Raw genomic sequence first — 17,500 nt, 5'->3', positions numbered from 1 at the left:
GCAGCAGATCTAAAACCTCAAAACAAGCCTGTGGTTCTGCTTCTTTTGCTACTTTTGTGTGACGCTATTATGATCTAGTAGGGCAGTAATTTATGAAAAAACACAAAAGGGGAAAATAAAGGAAATGAGAGGTTTCTACCCGACAGCAACGATAGAAAATTATAGACTTTTATATGGACCAAACTTTCACTACAGTTTCAAAGTTGGATACAGTTGTTAACTGCTACATATGGGGACAAAAAGCATCACAGATTAAGTGTGAGAGGTTAATTAATGGTGCAGCAAATTGCACACATTCAAACTCATTCATGTACAGTAGGCGAGTATTATGATTATGATTAAAGTATAGTTTTATAGCAGTGATTCTCAAAGTGGGGTCCAGCGATCAGACTGGGGCAAGTTTCAGATAAGTAAGAAAGAGTGTCTCTATGAAAATCCAGCCAATCTTAGTGTCGTTTTTTTATATATACAGTATATATATATATATTTTCATAAAACTCTACATAACACTTCAACTGAGGGGGCAGAATTTGGCACCCCATGGCGCCGGGCCTTGTACCAAGGCCTAATTAAAGTAAATGTTGGAGTCCATGACATAAAAAGTTTGACCCCCAGCCTAAGGGACTTCCATCATGGAGAGGTTGGGCAGTTAGGATAGAGCCTCCAACTGGTGTGTGTGTGTGTGTGTGTGTGTGTGTGTGTGTGTGTGTGTGTGTGTGTGTGTGTGTGTGTGTGTGTGTGTGTGTGTGTGTGTGTGTGTGTGTGTGTGTGTGTGTGTGTGTGTGTGTGTGCGTGCGTGCGTGCGTGCGTGCGTGCGTGTGTGTGTGTGTGTGTGTGTGTGTCCATTTATCAGTCAGTGAGGACAGTCTTCCCCTACTCATTAGCTGTTAAACACTGTTCATTACCATCTTTAATTAGACCGCAATTAACACTTGGGCTGCCTAATAAGTCCATGAACGTAATAAGAATTACTGCGGTGCAGTGCTAGCTGGTTACCATGGTAACCAGGTAAACAGGTGCTGTGGCGGCGCGTGCATGGTGAGCAAAAGAACTTCATATCCCATGATGCAACTCGGCCGTCATCATCAGGAAGCGTGTAATCTCCATACAGGCTTCTATTCAATGCTGCTGCAAAGAAATGCAGCTTTATCTCGGAATCTTTCTCCAAAAAACGCTTTGATCGCCGAGAAATGCTTTTTTTTTCTCACAGCGACACTGTGAATTTCCACAACATGGACACGATCGTGGCTTCCGGGGCTCTTCAAAATAAAGTGCAGTGAATGGTGGCACTCTGTATCCAAAAAATTACAAAAATAATTGTTGGCCAAGAATTGGCGCGACCTCGCCCTTTAGGGCGACGTCGCATGTCACCCTGAGGTCGCAAGTCACCCTGAGGTGTCTTACTAGTAGCATCCCAAGTGTTAAACCGTCAGTCTGTCTGTGTGTCTGTCTGTCTGTCTGTCTGTCTGTCTGTCTGTCTGTCTGTCTGTCTGTCTGTCTGTCTGTCTGTCTCTCTCTCTGCTCTTTGAAGAGAAGTGTGTGAATAACAGAGCTAATCACAGTCCTTTCAGAGGCTGCATCTCTGGCTATTCACAGCACAGCAGCAGCCAGGAACACTGTCTGCTCATCAACATACCACCATGCTACTGTAGTGCACGTACACACGTGCACACACACACACGCGATTGTGCACACACACACACACACACACACACACACACACACACACACACACACGCGTGTGCACACACACACACGCGTGTGCACACACACACGTACGCACACACGCACGCACACGCTTCTGAGGACATCAACATTTTATGACGACGATTCTATGAAATGTAAGACTTTTTTCCCCCTCAACCTAAAGCCGTAAATTAGCCGGTCTCCAAGCTCACCGCGACAATGTCCTCACATTCTACTAAAGTATACTTGTGTGGGGACATTGGGTCCTCACAAGTACAGTAACACACACACACACACACACACAAACACAAACACACACACACACACACACACACACACACACACACACACACACACACACACACACACACACACACACACACACACGCGTGTGCACACCTGAATATTCAGAACCCCCTGCGACACACCTATTTGGCGAGGCCAATCTGCATCTCAGCACGAGGCTCGCAGCAGACTGTGCTGCAGTAAAAATATCAATTCTGCATTATAGAAGTAAAAATCCGGAATTCAAAATGTAAAAGTTTGCATCAAAATGTACTTAAAGTACCAAAAGTAAAAGTATCTACAGCAGAGCTATTTTCAAATAGCCTAGGGACTATTTACAATATTATAATTTATATCTGCAAAGTAACTAGTAACTACATTTTTCAAATAAATGTAGTGGAGTAAAAGTAGATCTACAAGATCGGCTATTTTTGGCAAAAAGCTTTGGTGTAGAGGGGAAAAAGAACATACTAAGTACAGAGTGAAAGGTCAAGTTTATTAGGTAATGACGGTTCAAGTGGTTAAATATCAGAAAACACAAATTTACATGAATCCAAAAAACACTGATGCTCGTGCTGTCAAACAATGAAACTATATGGAATCTATAAACAGGCTGTGGGGGTCCCTGCTTCATCTCTCTCTCAACTAAGGGGGTCCTTGGCCTGAAAACATTGAAGAACCCTACACTAGGTCTTTAAAACCGTGACAGAGAGAGAGAGCTCTGCTGCACCTCAGTATACTCACAAGTGGTCGCAGATCTGGGTGGGTGAGGATGTAGCCATTGTTGGTGATGGCGAAGGCATAGCCATGAATGCCCAGCTAAGGAGAAGAGAGACGCACGCACGCACGCACGCACGCACGCACGCACGCACGCACGCACGCACGCACACACACACACACACACACAAAGAGAGTACATGACACGTATGAATATGTATTCAAGTCCCTAATCAAGTTCTTTGTAATTCTGCACTGCCAGAATCTGTCCTTCAACGCAAAAGAAAAAGCTATTTTGAACGCTGCACAAAAGCATGAAGCGCGAGGACGGAGTCTTTCATCCCCCCCATCGGGGTAAATAACCGCTCTTTCAGAAATGTCACGTCCAAACACAGCCCAACCCCCATATTTATAGACATCACATATCTGTGTGAGTGAATGACAGGCCTGTGAGTGGAGGAGTGAAGGAGGACTTCCATCTATGTGAATGCACTCGTCTCCACGCTGCTGTATCATTTTCCTGTCATTATCGGCCCGCAGGCAGGAGCCGCGTATAATCACAGTGAAAACTTGTGTACCCAAAGCGCCGCAGATTTGGGCAACATGACATATAGGCGCTTTGTGGCTTTCAGTCGCTGTGCGTCGGCAGTGGTGGGCAGGGGCGTCACAAGGGGTAGGAAAGTGGGACTGAGTTACCAGGGCCCAAGGTGGAGGGGCCCTAGTAACTTTAGCTATTGAAAAATAGCAGATATACAAGCTCACAGCTGCAAGCTTGTAGATCTGCTATTTTTGAAAAGTCGTGAAAATGTGCGCAAATCTTTGAATATATGTATTTTTTAAGTGACTCAAATTTTGCTTCTGGGGGGGTCCCTGGAACTAAATATTTTGAGATGGGGGGTCCTTCACATGAAAAAGTTTGAGCATCACTGACATGGATAAGGTTTGCATAAGTTTCTTGGCACACATTTTCACGACTTTTCAAAAATAGCAGATCTACAAGCTCGCAGCGTGGCACTCGGTGCCACGCTGTGAGCTTGTATATCTGCTATTTTTCAATGGTTAACATTCATGGGGGGCCCGCAGTGAATCCTTGTACCCAGGGCCCAGAATTTGGTGTGACGCCCCTGGTGGTGGGAAGCACTGGTTCCCAAACTGTGGGTCGGGACCCGTTTGTGGCTCATGGACACATTGTAATGGATCAGGACTCGAGTAAGAATTCCATTTCTTTTCCTACATTAACTAAGGGGGAATTATTGAATGCTTTAACCAGTGAAAAATAGCAGATATACAAGCTCACAGCGCGGCACCGAGTGCCGTGCTGCGAGCTTGTAGATCTGCTATTTTTGAAAAAGTCATGAAAATGTGTGCAAATCTTTGAATATATGCATTTTCAAAGTGAAGGTTTGTAACTCAAATTGTGCTTCTGGGTGGTCCCTGGAACTAAATATTTTGAGATGAGGGTCCGTGGCCAAATACATATCATGTCCTTCACATGAAAAGGTTTGAGAACCACTGACATAGTAGTCTCTCAAGAACAGACTAACTGAGCTCCAGTTAAGTGAAAAGGACCTTTTCTTTGACGATGGCTGGCCAGATTGCTGACCTAGAAAGATGACTTAGAAGGATTCAAAAGACACTTATAGAATCGGGTCAAAATTCTAATTTTCACGATTTTTCAAAAATAGCAGATCTACAAGCTCGCAGCGCGGCACTCGGTGCCGCGCTGTGAGCTTGTATATCTGCTATTTTTTTATATTTAAAGCATAAAATATTGCGTCATATTGTGTTCAGGCCTAAATGGGTTAAAAAAAAACGAAATCCGATCATACCGGTGCACCAACCAACAGTCAACAAACCTCAGTGCACGCAATGGGAGAAGCTGCCGATCAGACCGCGTATTTGCTCGGCCCAGTGGATGGGAACTTTTGATTTAAAAAAAAAACGTACATATCAAAATGCGTTTTAATTTAAATAAAATGGCTTCTCAGGTAAAATATTTAAAGGTGATTAAACATGCGATTAATTTCGACTAATTAATTACAACGCCTCTAATTAATTAGATTATTTTTTCAATGGAGTCCCAGCCCTGATATATATACAGTATACATGTATATATATATTTTTTTTTACTTTTCAATACTTTTACTTCTACGCCGCTAGATCTCAAAGGCAAATATTCTACTTTTACTCAACACAAATGTTTTTAAAACGTGCATACTTTGGCTAATTGAGTGTGTTACCTTGTATTTAGGGATGGTTTTGAGCAGCTCAGTCACAGGAACATCTGTGCCAACCACACCAAGCAAGATGCCTCGGTATCTCTGACAAACACAGACAACAGGGCGTTATGGCTACATGTCATAATACGTCCCGTCACAAATGTACAAACATATTGATATGATAATTCTTCGGGTCAGGAAACCTGAAACTATCCAATCAGGAGAGAGAACCCCAAGATAATTTACAATCTTCAATCTAACATATAATTTAGCGAATGTCTGTCTGAGTGAGTGTCTGAGTGAGTGTCTGTCTGTCACAGCGTTTCTCCTCAGTGGCTGGAGCAATTGATCTGAAATCGCATCACCAATAGCATATGAACACACCTGACATAACTGTGAAGCCCGTTTGTCACTTTCACAAATCATATGCTGTATATTAGCATTTTTATGGTGTATCTATATCTATTTAGCCTACAGTACCTTTTGTGACCACACATGTTAAGGGAGGGGCGCTGTTGTTCAGGCCATGCACAATCACACACAAACCCACACACACGCGCACACACACACACACGGGGGGGGAGTGTGTGTGTGTGTGCAGGCGGTGGGGGGGGGGGGTTCTGGCCCTGTTACAGATGTTGTCCAAAAATCATGCAGATCGGTACACAGTATCTCTGTAGCCGTTAAATGGAACGGGTATTTCTTACATTGATGCTCCTACATATTAGCATGCAAGCACCAGTTAAAGTTACTTTCCATCCCTCATATACTGTGTGCACAGTGCACATCCCATAACCCACACACTGCACATCATTTCGGAGCTCATATCTTTGAACGGGTAAGGGCTAGTTGTATAATGTTCCAGGTTTCGTCACCTGTATCCTGTATGAGTCTAAGGAGTCATACAGGTGTACGTTGCACTTCCTTCACAGGTGTTACCAATAGTCATGTTTCCATAAACTTATTCAAAAATAGGAAGCGAATTATCAGAAATGCGCAGAGACAAAGCGAATTTAGCCTGTTTCCATTTGCGGGTGTCATTCGAATTAGTGTAGCGCTCCCTACCTCCTTGCCCCCACCATTGTGCTTATAGGGTCCTTGGGAAACGCCAAGTCGCAGAAGAGCGACACAAACAAACACATAAACAGAGACTGAACGTGATACTGACACAGTTTGTTACAATTTAGCTTGAACAAATCTTCGTTTTAAGTTCTGTCGGAGGTTGTCTTTGCACAACAGTCTGTAAAGAGCTACAGCTGAGCTGGCACGTTGTGAAAACGTGAGGAATTTACACACGGAGTTCAGACAGTTTGTCTTAATTACTATAGATACTAATGAAGGTTCAGTTCCATTTAGTATAGCACATGGTTCTCAATTTAATTTCAAGGAGCCTTACTGATAAAGGTTGGTTCCATGTGTATGCTGTCAAAGCTACACACCTGTAAGGGGCCATTTGGAAATCCCTCAAGGAACCACAAGGGTTTGAGACCCACTGGTGTAGCAGAGTGTTTCCAGTGAGCCAACATGGACAATACCATGTAGCACCCTGACTCTGTTTGACATCATACTTTTAGCTCGAGACCCATGAGATTAATGTGACGTCACCCCAGATAAGAACCCAAACTAGTAATAAAAGATTAAAAATTATTGTACGTGATTCAAGGACCACATATTACCCAAACCCCTAGAAAACCTGGTTTAAATTAAGTTAATTTCCCCTTTCTTTTATGCAACTCATTATGCAACTCATTGTTTCTGATTTGGAAATTGCAGTAGATCATATTGCAATTTTTGATTACTTTTCTACCAACTGTTCAGCCCTAAAGGACATGGGTGATAAAAATGGTAAAAGGACATTCCCATTGTCTTTTGCCAATTAAAGCCCCACAAAAGCCAGAGTCAGCTAGCTTCTATAGTAGCTTTACAGTCTCCTCAAAATACGCCAAATACTACTGCATCTCACAAATGCCAGGTATGATAAAACAAATCCTTCTTATCTCTTTCACATTGTTTTGGGGGCTAGTAGAGACAGTATACGAGCAAAACCAGTCTCTGAATGTGAGCAACAACACAGCTTTTCTCTTTTTTGTGATTATTTTAGTTTTGTTTTATATATAGGTATATACACATTTTTATCTTAACAAAATCAATAACCAAAAACAATGCCTAGCCATTTTTTCCAGGACCTTCCAGGACCTTCGATCAATTCCAAAACTTTTCCAGTACTGGAAAAATATTTTTCTAATTTCAAAACATTACCAGAAATTTCATGACCGTGGGAACCCTTTTTGCAAACAGCATGTCCATCACACACGTTGTGCACACGCCCGTGACTTCCGCGGGTCCTTCAAAATAAGGTAATAATAATGTTTTCAAAGAGGCTGCATAGTTGCATATTTCCGCCCACATATTTCGGAACTACCCGAATATTTCACATTATAAAATCGGATAAACCACCTGCATATTTTGCATATTCATGAATCAAGGATTTTTGCCCCGCATAATCAATGATTTTAGCCTGCGCAATCAAGGATTTTTTTGCCCACGGTTTTCTGGTGGGTCTATATCAGGGGTGTCAAACTGCCATTTCGCGGGCATTTTGCTGCCCGCGACGGACCCCCGAAAAAAAAAGAAAAAAAAAAAGATTTCTTTAAAAAAAAAAAAAAAATTGGACGTCCAAAGATGTAGTATGCATGATTGCAATCGCGAAATTGCATGTGTAACCCACCTAACCAACCACATCTTAAAAAAAAAAAAAAAAAACATTCAAGGTGCAACAAGCATGGAATATGAACACAACATGTATTACTTTCTAACAAAATTAAGAGTGTGGGAGAACTCAGAAGCACTATGGGGAAGAAGGAAAAGAAAATCCTGAATCATTTCCCACATATCTTGTCAGGTGTCTGGAAACAGATTTTTTCTGTCTTGAGCTTGAAACAAGCTAATATGTATAACTTCAAATTGAGTTGTTCTACTTTCAATTTTTTATTATATAGACTCTATATAATATAGGCAGAGAAACTTACCGTCTCATTCTTTGTGCTGAACACTGGCATCGCTACAGTGGTCATCAGTACGGGGCCTAGGCCTGGGTCCTGCTGAGAGAAGGATGGGAGAGGGAGGGACACAGAGTAAGACAGAGAGAGAGAGAGAGAGAGAGAGAGAGAGAGAGAGAGAGAGAGAGAGAGAGAAAGATAGAGAAAAAGAGAGAGACAGAGAAACAGAGAGACATAGACAAAGATACAGATACAGAGACAGAGAGACAGACAATGCCAAGATACAAACACAGTGAGACAGAGAGACGAGAGAAACAGAAAGACAGCGACACAGCGGCAAAGACAGAGAGAGAGAGATAAAGAGACACAGAGAGAGAGAGAGAGAGAGAGAGAGAGAGTAAGACAGAGGCATATGTTGAAAGGCAGTAGAGTCACACAACATTGCACACTGAGTGTTCAGTAAAGCATGCCCATCCAGCGGTGATGTGTGTGCGCGCGCGCGTGCGTGTGTGTGTGTGTGTGTGTGTGTGTGTGTGTTGTGTGTGTGTGTGTGTGTGTGTGTGTGTGTGTGTGTGTGTGTGTGTGTGTGGCTATACGTCACATAGTGCATAGCGTTAACACACATTACGGACTGGGCCTGGGTCAAACCATCTGCAGGAGAAAGGACCTGTGGAATCTCCCTATTCTGCATGTTTTATTCATGTACATTATCCAACTTTAAGACGTACTCAATCAAAGGGCTGCTTTTGATCTCCGTGCAGGATCTGAAGCACTTTAAGTTTTCCAAAGGCAAGGCGTTTGGGACGGGCAGCATCTTCCCTTCATCCCAAAAGGACTGACGGAATAATTATGACGTCTTTATCTTTTAACACATTGGTAGCCATTTCTTAAGACGTCCCCAGGGGTCTCAGGATCAAAGGTGAACAAAACACTGCATATCCCATCATGCAACTCGGCCGCCAGCATCATGAAGCGTCCTTTCTCCATTGACTCCTATTCTATGCTGTAACATAAAAACGTCTGTATCTCAGAGAATGCAGAGATTCGCTCTTTTTCTCCACTAGACTGGGCCGTGATGGTCGGCCGCGATTATGATTTTAGTTTCACGAACCGTTTGTAAACAAACCAAAGATTACACAATATGCACACGCATGTGGCGTAAGTGAATGGTGGCGCTGAATATCCAAATAATTTGAGTTAGATCCAATGGCGTCCAATGTGTTAAGAGATGAAAGCTTGACACGTTGCTTGCTTTTCAGGGATAGACAAGAGAGACTGCCTGCGAGTTGTCCGATCCGCAACCCCAGGATGCGGGACAACACACGCCATCGAAACCGACTCGTTTATCCTTGCAACGTTCTATCAATTAGGACTTTTGTATAAAAACTGCCCACCGAGCCGCCAAATTGCTTCACGGCCATCGACGTTAAGGACTCCACACCGAGGATTTTTAGGTGAACTACCCCTTTAAAACCATCCAATCAAGCAGACCACGGAAGCTTCCACCAGATGCTTCCCATCCAGACACTGTAGCTCTCGCCCAGGCACCAGTCATTATGGATAATGACAGAAAAGCATCCACTCCGTTGCACTTCCAGACATCGAGGACCGAGAGATGGCTGACCTTATACATATCGCCGTTGTCGGGTGGAAACCTTGTATGTCCAAACCTGTTCGTTTTGTATTTATCAATTTAAAAATCTAAACTAGTGAAAATAGCCGATCTACAAGCACACAACGCCTCGCACGTGTGCTTGTAGATTGTCTGTTTTCACTACTTTTGTGCGACGGCCTTGTATGATGAAGCAGGGCTTTACTTTGAGAAAAAAAACGTAGACATTTGAAACTTGGAGATACAAGGTTTCTGCCCGACAGTGACGATATCTATACTGTATATCCCAGACAGATGCTTGAATCATTCCGGAACACAGTGCTAAGGTCATTGCACCCACCAGGAGCAACGCAGAAAAAGAAAAAAATAAAGAAAATCTAACTTTTTATTTTGCCGATGCCTCCATTCATACAGGTCGATGATTGTATTAGTGCCGAAAAAAACTGCCTCGTTTCGATAATGTGTTACGTCGCTTAATTGCCTCGTTATGATGTTGCTCGGTGTGCATGTACTCCCAACACAAACAGCAGTTTGAATTAACATGAACCACACAGCTGCAGCTAATCAATTTAATTATGGGTGTGTTTGATTTTCGGTGTGTCATGCGTGCACGTTGGCCATGCCCTTGGCTCTGGACACACCTCTGAAATTCTAACACACTCTTTATTAACTTGTCTGGTGCAGCTGTGTTGCTTGCCAGTCTGCTATTTTTTTAGTTAAAAACAGCAGATTTTGTACATCTGACATGTTTGACATTTTTTGATTTAGGAGGTATTTCTAGAAACAGGCTCTTAAGTGTGATTCACACCGTGCACGATAAAGATAAAGATAACTATAACGATAATTAACAACAACTGCCTTCCTGCCAACAACAGGACACTACCATCCACTTCAGTTGAGAACGATTTTTAAAGCGATTTTTTTTTATCGTGCCCAGTTTGAATAACGCTTTATTGGGGTTAATCTTAGACTTTTTCTCCCTGCTCTCCACACACCCCCTCTCTCCATATTTGTCTTCTCCCTTAAAAGAAAAAAAAAGAAAAATATATATATATATCTAGCTTGTGCAAAAAATGGGGCACCAAAGGCGAAAACAAAATCCCCTGCTTCTTTAAAACCCGTAAAACAGTGATTTGACAATAAATAAAGTTGATTGTTAGACATCAACGGGGAGAAAAAAAAGCACACATAAATACAGAGGCTGTAACAGCGCTCAGTCTTCTTGCTGCTGGAGACTGTAGGATCGATCAAAGGACGGGGACAAAGGAACAGATCGGCCTCGTCTAAAAATACAGTGTCTATTTCCAGCCTCTGGACAATTGGATCGTATATCAGCAGTCTATAAAACGCCTTGGAGGAACCTTCTTCAACACATGGACTGTTGTTAAGCAGTCAGGCTGCAACTCTCCATTATCTTTCCATCGATTACCTTTTCGAATTAATTGAATACTCAAAGAGTGATTCTTTTTTATATGTATTTTTTTGAAGAACAATGTACAGTATACATAAACAAATCCGTAGCACAATTTGTACTTTGTCGCATAATGGTGAAAATTGGGAAAATAGCCGATCTACAAGCTCTGGAAGCGATGTGTTGTAAGCTTGTACATTACTGAAGATATGGATTGATTATTTCATTACCAATTGAGTGGGTTTTCTCTCTTTTTTTTTGTATAATCAATCAAATTGATAAGTTCGATTAGCTGTTGCACCCCTATTACGCACCCCATTCCATGTGTACACGTGTGCGTGCGCACGTTCACGTTATTGCACATCATGTTTACCAGTTGTGAAAATCAGATTTGCGCAGCTGCTCTAGGAAATGACATTAATTAACAGGTGATTAGATGATTACCAAGGAGAAGAGCGGCCATTACCGGCTTCTAATGATGCAAAAGTGAACCCGAGAGACAGAGCGCGGTCTTAATTTCTCTCTGCGAGCAGAGGAAAGGATTTAAGCACACAACAAAGGAAAGGCCTTGCACCCTGAATAAGGTGGTCCCAACCCTTCCAGGTTACAACTAGCTCAAGGAAAGCCCTGAAATGATTCACATTTTCACATCTAGGCCAGTGGTTCTCAACCTTTTTAAGCCGCAACCCCCAAAATAATCATATTTTAACTGGGGACCCCTCAAAATAATCATATTTTAACAGGGGACCCCCCACCCTACGAGCACTAAGAGTTGAGGCATTACATTTTGTGCAACACGGTTCTATTGTGAAAAATAGCAGATCTACATGCTCACAACGCCACACAATTTCTGCCTCTAATATTTGATGATGTTTAATTTGCCATTTTGGAGGTATTAAAAAGTCCTTAAATTGTCACTTTAGAAATTTGCATATCCATATACCCTATATACACTTAAACTTTATGTTGGTTTGTTTACTGTTGAGTGAGAAAACAATGTTGCACATTGAGTTAAAGGGCCAGGTCACCTCTGGGACAACCAGATCTTATTTGATTGTTGTTTGGGACACGATCAACACAATCCTGAGTTATTTTTTGTGTTCAATCTGTGTTTTGAGATATTTTAGTATTTCAGCATGAATGATGATGCATTTTGCATCATATGAGTCATCATGCTGCATCATATGATGCAAAATGCATCATCATTCATGCTGAAATACTAAAATATCTCAAAACACAGATTGAACACAAAAAATAACTCAGGATTGTGTTGATCGTGTCCCAAACAACAATAAAATAAGATCTGGTTGTCCCAGAGGTGAACTGGCCCTTTAATCATCTGGGGACCCCCCAAAATAATTTGGGCAACCCCCTGGGGGTCCCGACCCACAGGTTGAGAACCACTGCTCTAGGCAAAGCTAAAACCTTAACAATCTTTCCCAGGTGTTTCGCAGGGTTTTGAGGTTAGGTTTAGGCATTATTTCTGTGAGTTTAGGGCAAGGGTAACGGGTTAGGTTTAGGCATAGTGTTTGTGAGTTTAGGGTTAGGGTTAGGGTTGAGGTTAGGGTTGAGGTTAAGGTTAGGCATAATGTGTGTGAGGTTAGGTTTAGGCATAGTTTTAGTGAAGTTAAATGTTAAAGTTTTAGGCGCAATCGAGGCGAAACACCAAGGAAAGAGGGAGTCCCAAACCTTAACACCTTTGGTCCGAAGTTACAACCTCTAGTTCCACAGAGACAAAAACATACAGGAAGGCAATCCAATCGCCATGAAGAGACACCTTACCATTGTACGTTTCTGCAAACCACTGACACCTGGGTGGGCATGTCAACGAGGTACGCAGACACAACTTGGTCATTTGTTCTCAGGTTTTTGTTACGTAGGCTTCTCTTGACCACAATGTTAAAAAAAGCAATTTAGATTATTATTTAGACAAGACACTAGAGTAGGTTCAGTGTTTATCTGCCATAAATCTTTCCGATAGAGATTTACACAAATATTTATATGAATTATTTTGAGTCTAGAATCAAATCATACAGGATCTTGGCGAATCATGACCATAAATTCTGTGATTGATTATTTAATATACAACTTATTATACTATTAAATACCATTTGTTTAGCGTTTTTCTTTTTTTCTTCTTTTTTTCTCTCTCACAGAATCAAAGGTTTTATGGTCATGATGATTCACCGGGATCCTGGATGGCTTGATTCTAGGTTTAAAATAAATTATATACCGTAAATATCTTTGTGAATCTCTATGGGAAAAATTGCTATGCCCTATATTGTTTAGACTGATGCTAAGTTCTTGATTTATCTGTGATCCAAGTTTATTGAGGCGCTACAAGAGTGTCTACTAAATTGTAAATTGTCTGAATTTCAATTAGTTTTGGGTTAGATACAGCATTATATAGGCCTACACAACATAATAACCTAGGACTAAGTCAACATGGTCTACAAATCTAGAGACTTTGAAACTTAAAAAAACAAATAGTTTCAAAGGTTTTCCCGCTTTGCAGAAACGTACAGTGGTGTGGTTTCCTCTGGTGAACGGGCTGAGGAAGGAGTGGAGGCAGAGATAAAGGTACAGAGAGCAGAATGATGGATAGAGCGGGTAGAGACAGAGGAGAGGAGGTGAGAACATGTTTGGAGCACCCATCCAATGTCCATGACGACACCATGACTCCCATGACACCCACTTCCAGGAACTGTGCACTTTTGGACCCCAAAAACAGGTCAATGTCAAGTTCTCCCCTTAACTCTGACAGTGTACAAATGGAACCAAATGAACCCGTCAGGGTCCATTTGTACACTGCCAGAGTTACAGACTTGTAAGGGTCAATATAGACCTAACCTGGAGAGTCCCTGAAATCCACTTTTAGAAACACTGCCCTACAAAACGCTTCAAGATAATCCATCTGACGTCATAACCTTTTTTTTTTCTGATGGCCTGTCAGAAAAGATGTGTGACAGACAAGCTTTGCTGTCGTCTCACGACTGTAGCATTTTGTGTACAACCAGAGTGGTTATTTTGATCAGTGTTGGGTATCGTTACATTTTAAGTAACTCGTTAAGTTACAATCGTTATTGCCATTAAAAAGTAACTCTTATGTTACTCCGTTGCCAAATGAGAAAAGTAACTCGTTAGGTTACTTTTTCCGTTACCGACAATTAAAACCCACTGCGAGGACGTTTTGACGGCTGGACTTCAACATGGCGATTTGCATTGACGTTGAACCTCCTCCTTTCTTTCACCAGTAAATCCAAAAATAGTGCCAATACTTCCACAGCCTTACTAAAAGGCAACCTCTCTGTCTCTCTCAAGCCCTGCCATGCACGACTGTACATTATATGTAAACAAGACACGAGCACAGATAGTTTGTCGCCACTCTTCCTGCTCACTTCACAGAGCTGCAAGTCGCCACCCGGTGTTACACCAGAAGTGGCAACCTATATAAAACGGTAGACTGACTACGCAACCACCACAGACTGCAACACATTTCTGGTTGCCGGTCACCTTTTTTTAACAGTCAGTGCGAGTGGGACGGACCTGTGCATGTCTCTTACTCTCCTTTGACAGAGAGGATGAGGAGCGCACAGAAAGGTCAGGGAAATATAGGTCTTAAATGTAACTAAATAACGCAGTTATTTTTGGAAAATGTAACTGGGTAACCCTAACCCTAACGATAGGTTGCTTCAGCCTCTGTTGCTGCCTCTGAAGCCTCTGAACAGTATACTGTTGTGTGACACCAACAACAACAACAAAAACCCTACAAGCTCCTGATGCGACACATTGTAAGTTTATAGATCTGCTATTGCCGCATATAAATGAACCATAAGGTCTGTTGACGACGGGGCCAGATTCTGTGACGAGGCGGCGGATGACTGCGGTGCGATGTTGCGTGAACAAGACAGCGTGGAACACATTGCTAACCGCCGTTCTGCTGCCTGACAACCAACGCCCCATCCATTTCTGCACGGTGCTGATCCGCTTCGGCGTCTATAACGCCAGGCTGTCACCCTAACTATGCGATGTCAGACATATGGCCCGCCAGCTGCCTAATGGGACGGCTATCTGCTCCGTTGATGGCGTGGCCAGGATGCTACAGTGATAAGCCATCATCCATGCTACCATTATAGAGATCCTTATAGCCTACCCCCACCGGCTCACACACCATTCATAAAACACAGCAAGATATAAAGGCTTCTGAACAAACGGATCATCTCTGCAGTCATATATATCGTCGTTGTCGGGTGGAATCCTTGTATGTCCAAAACTGTTCGTTTTGTATTTATCATTTTAAAAAATGAACTAAACTAGTGAAAATAGCAGATCTACAAGCACACAACGCCTGTTTTCACTACTTTTGTGCGACAGCCTTGTATGATGAAGCAGGGCTTTACTTGGTGAAAAAACAGAGAGTGACGATATATATACACAGTAGACCTTAGGTCTTCAACAGGGGGTCCGGGATCCCAAGGAAGTCTTCAGAGTTACTACAGGGGGGTCTTTTTTTTTTTTTTTTTTTTTTTTTTTTTACATTAACCACTTGAACCCCAGCATTTTATATTCTGGGGAGAATATTCACCAAAAAAGGTTGATCTTGCTTTTGGCAAATATCAGGTTTACTGATAAGTATTGAGGGTTTAAGTGGTTAAATGAACCCAGCAGATTAAAAAGATAATGTGTAAAATGTGCTAATTAACTGCAATTAATTAATTTAATTAAATTAACATTAATTTACACTACACTAGTGTCAAAGGATAGTGTCTGTCCAACAAGACTATGAAGATATCTACTAAATCTATGAAAGTTAAATCAGCAACATATTTTTATACAATATAGGTAGGGGGTTCCTGCTTAATATCTCAGTCTAGGCTAATAGGGGGTCCTCTTTGGCCTGAAAAACCGTTGAAGACCCCTACAGTATTGGGGACTTTTTTCACCCAGTGGAACAGAAAAAAGAGCTTTTTATCATTGAGAATTCCACAACAAAACGAAACACGACAAGCCATCATGTGAAAACCACAGTGAAAAGTCACACAAGCAAAAAACGTGACAAAAAAATGCAACTTGACAGCTGCCAGCATTCTGGACATGAGCGAAGCAAAGGACCAGGACACAGCATCGACAATGAAGAATGAGTGTGTGTGTGTACGTGTGGGAGGCGTGTGCGTGTCTTGCGTGTTTGTGTTGGCATCAGATAAGTGTGCGGGACTGTGTGGGCGAATTGACTGCGCCGATGGAAAACAGTGGCGTCAGTTCAGCAAAAGCTAAGGTATGGCAACATGACTGGTGTCTTGCGCCCTCGCGCGTGTGCAAGACACCAGTCATGTTGCCATACCTTAGCACGATGAGAAGTACATTTTATTATTTCCCCCTGTAGCCAAGGTATGGCAGCTGCCATAGCTTGCCATACCCAATTGACAACTCTGATGGAAAACCACAGTGCAGGGCTTTTGTGAAGCCTGATTCATACGCTGGCGTACGACGTTGTGCGGTCGCGCTCTGGGCGAAAACAAGCCCCGATCTCGGGAAAATCGGGTCTGTTTTCGGGGCGAGTGGGATAGCAACGTCGTGCGGACAGAGTATAAATTAAGCGTATGGGAGGAAGAGGAGGCTGGGTCGAGTCGATTTAAAAAACAGGGGACTGCAACAACGCGACCAAAAAAGAACGAGCCAGCCAAAAAAACATACAAGTACAACACCCAACGCAACGACAACACAGAGATGCCATGGGGGGTACCACCACGCACTACACTTAGAAACACGACCATCCCCGCCCCACCACCCACTGAAATGCACACATGGACACACACAGGGATGTCTCAGACACATGTGAGAGCACAACGTAAAACGTGATGGGTGGGGTGGGGATGGGGTGGGCGGGGTTGGGTGGGGTTGGGAGGGGGAAGGGTGGGTGCCCGTCAAGACATTTACCTGTTGGGCCTGGGGGAGCTACGGATGTCAAAGGTCAAACAGAAGAGGAGAGCGAGAAGAAGAAGGGGGGAGGAGGAGGAGGAGGAGGAGGGTGGGAAGAGAGAAAGTTTCAGATGAGTTTCAAGTTTCACAAAAGGCTTTGTAAGTGTGGTTTTCCTGCTGGATATAAGAGAACCTGCATCGGTGGAGGTACGGTAGGTGTGCCAGTGAGTGTAGAGTCAAAGTCAGCTTTTATTTGTGGAGTACATTTGCAAACACACAGAAAGATGATCCAAAGCGTTCAGGAAAAAATCAAAAATAATAACAATTTAGACCACAGTTTCCGTGTGTGTGAGATATTTCTCTTTCTGGAAAAAAAAACAAGAAAAAAAAAACAAGAAGAAAGTGATGGAGCTTTTACACTAAAACTATTTTCACCCTCTGTTTTATACCTGTAAACCTGTGACGATTTGACAATAAAGATGATTCAGATTCTGGAGTCCACAAAAGTCAAATATCAAAAACACAGGAATTTTGGTCAAAATTCTATTTTTGCCACAGACAACAGACATACAAAATGAGCACACAAACACATAAAGAGCTACCCCTAAATGACCATTACAATGTAAAAATGCATGTAACTCTGAGATTGTAC

The 17,500-nt window shown here is 42.4% G+C and overlaps 1 protein-coding gene across 1 annotated transcript in view; it reads right to left on the bottom strand.

Moving 5' to 3' along the window:
* LOC308291136 (voltage-dependent calcium channel subunit alpha-2/delta-3-like) overlaps positions 1–17,500 on the bottom strand; it is a gene marked incomplete at both ends in the record, with an annotated part of 340,367 nt that overhangs the window by 127,508 nt on the left and 195,359 nt on the right. Inside the window, 3 exons of the mRNA XM_080733078.1 lie at positions 2,716–2,790; positions 4,929–5,009; positions 7,937–8,008. Of these exons, the coding sequence (XP_080589204.1) occupies positions 2,716–2,790; positions 4,929–5,009; positions 7,937–8,008 (228 nt within the window). The remainder of the gene's footprint in view (positions 1–2,715; positions 2,791–4,928; positions 5,010–7,936; positions 8,009–17,500) is intronic.

Source organism: Nannobrachium achirus, assembly GCF_963921795.1.
Source record: "Nannobrachium achirus genome assembly, chromosome: 9".
Classification (NCBI taxonomy): domain Eukaryota; kingdom Metazoa; phylum Chordata; class Actinopteri; order Myctophiformes; family Myctophidae; genus Nannobrachium; species Nannobrachium achirus.
Note: the sequence above shows the minus strand (reverse complement) of the source record. Positions and strands in the feature narration are given on the sequence as shown.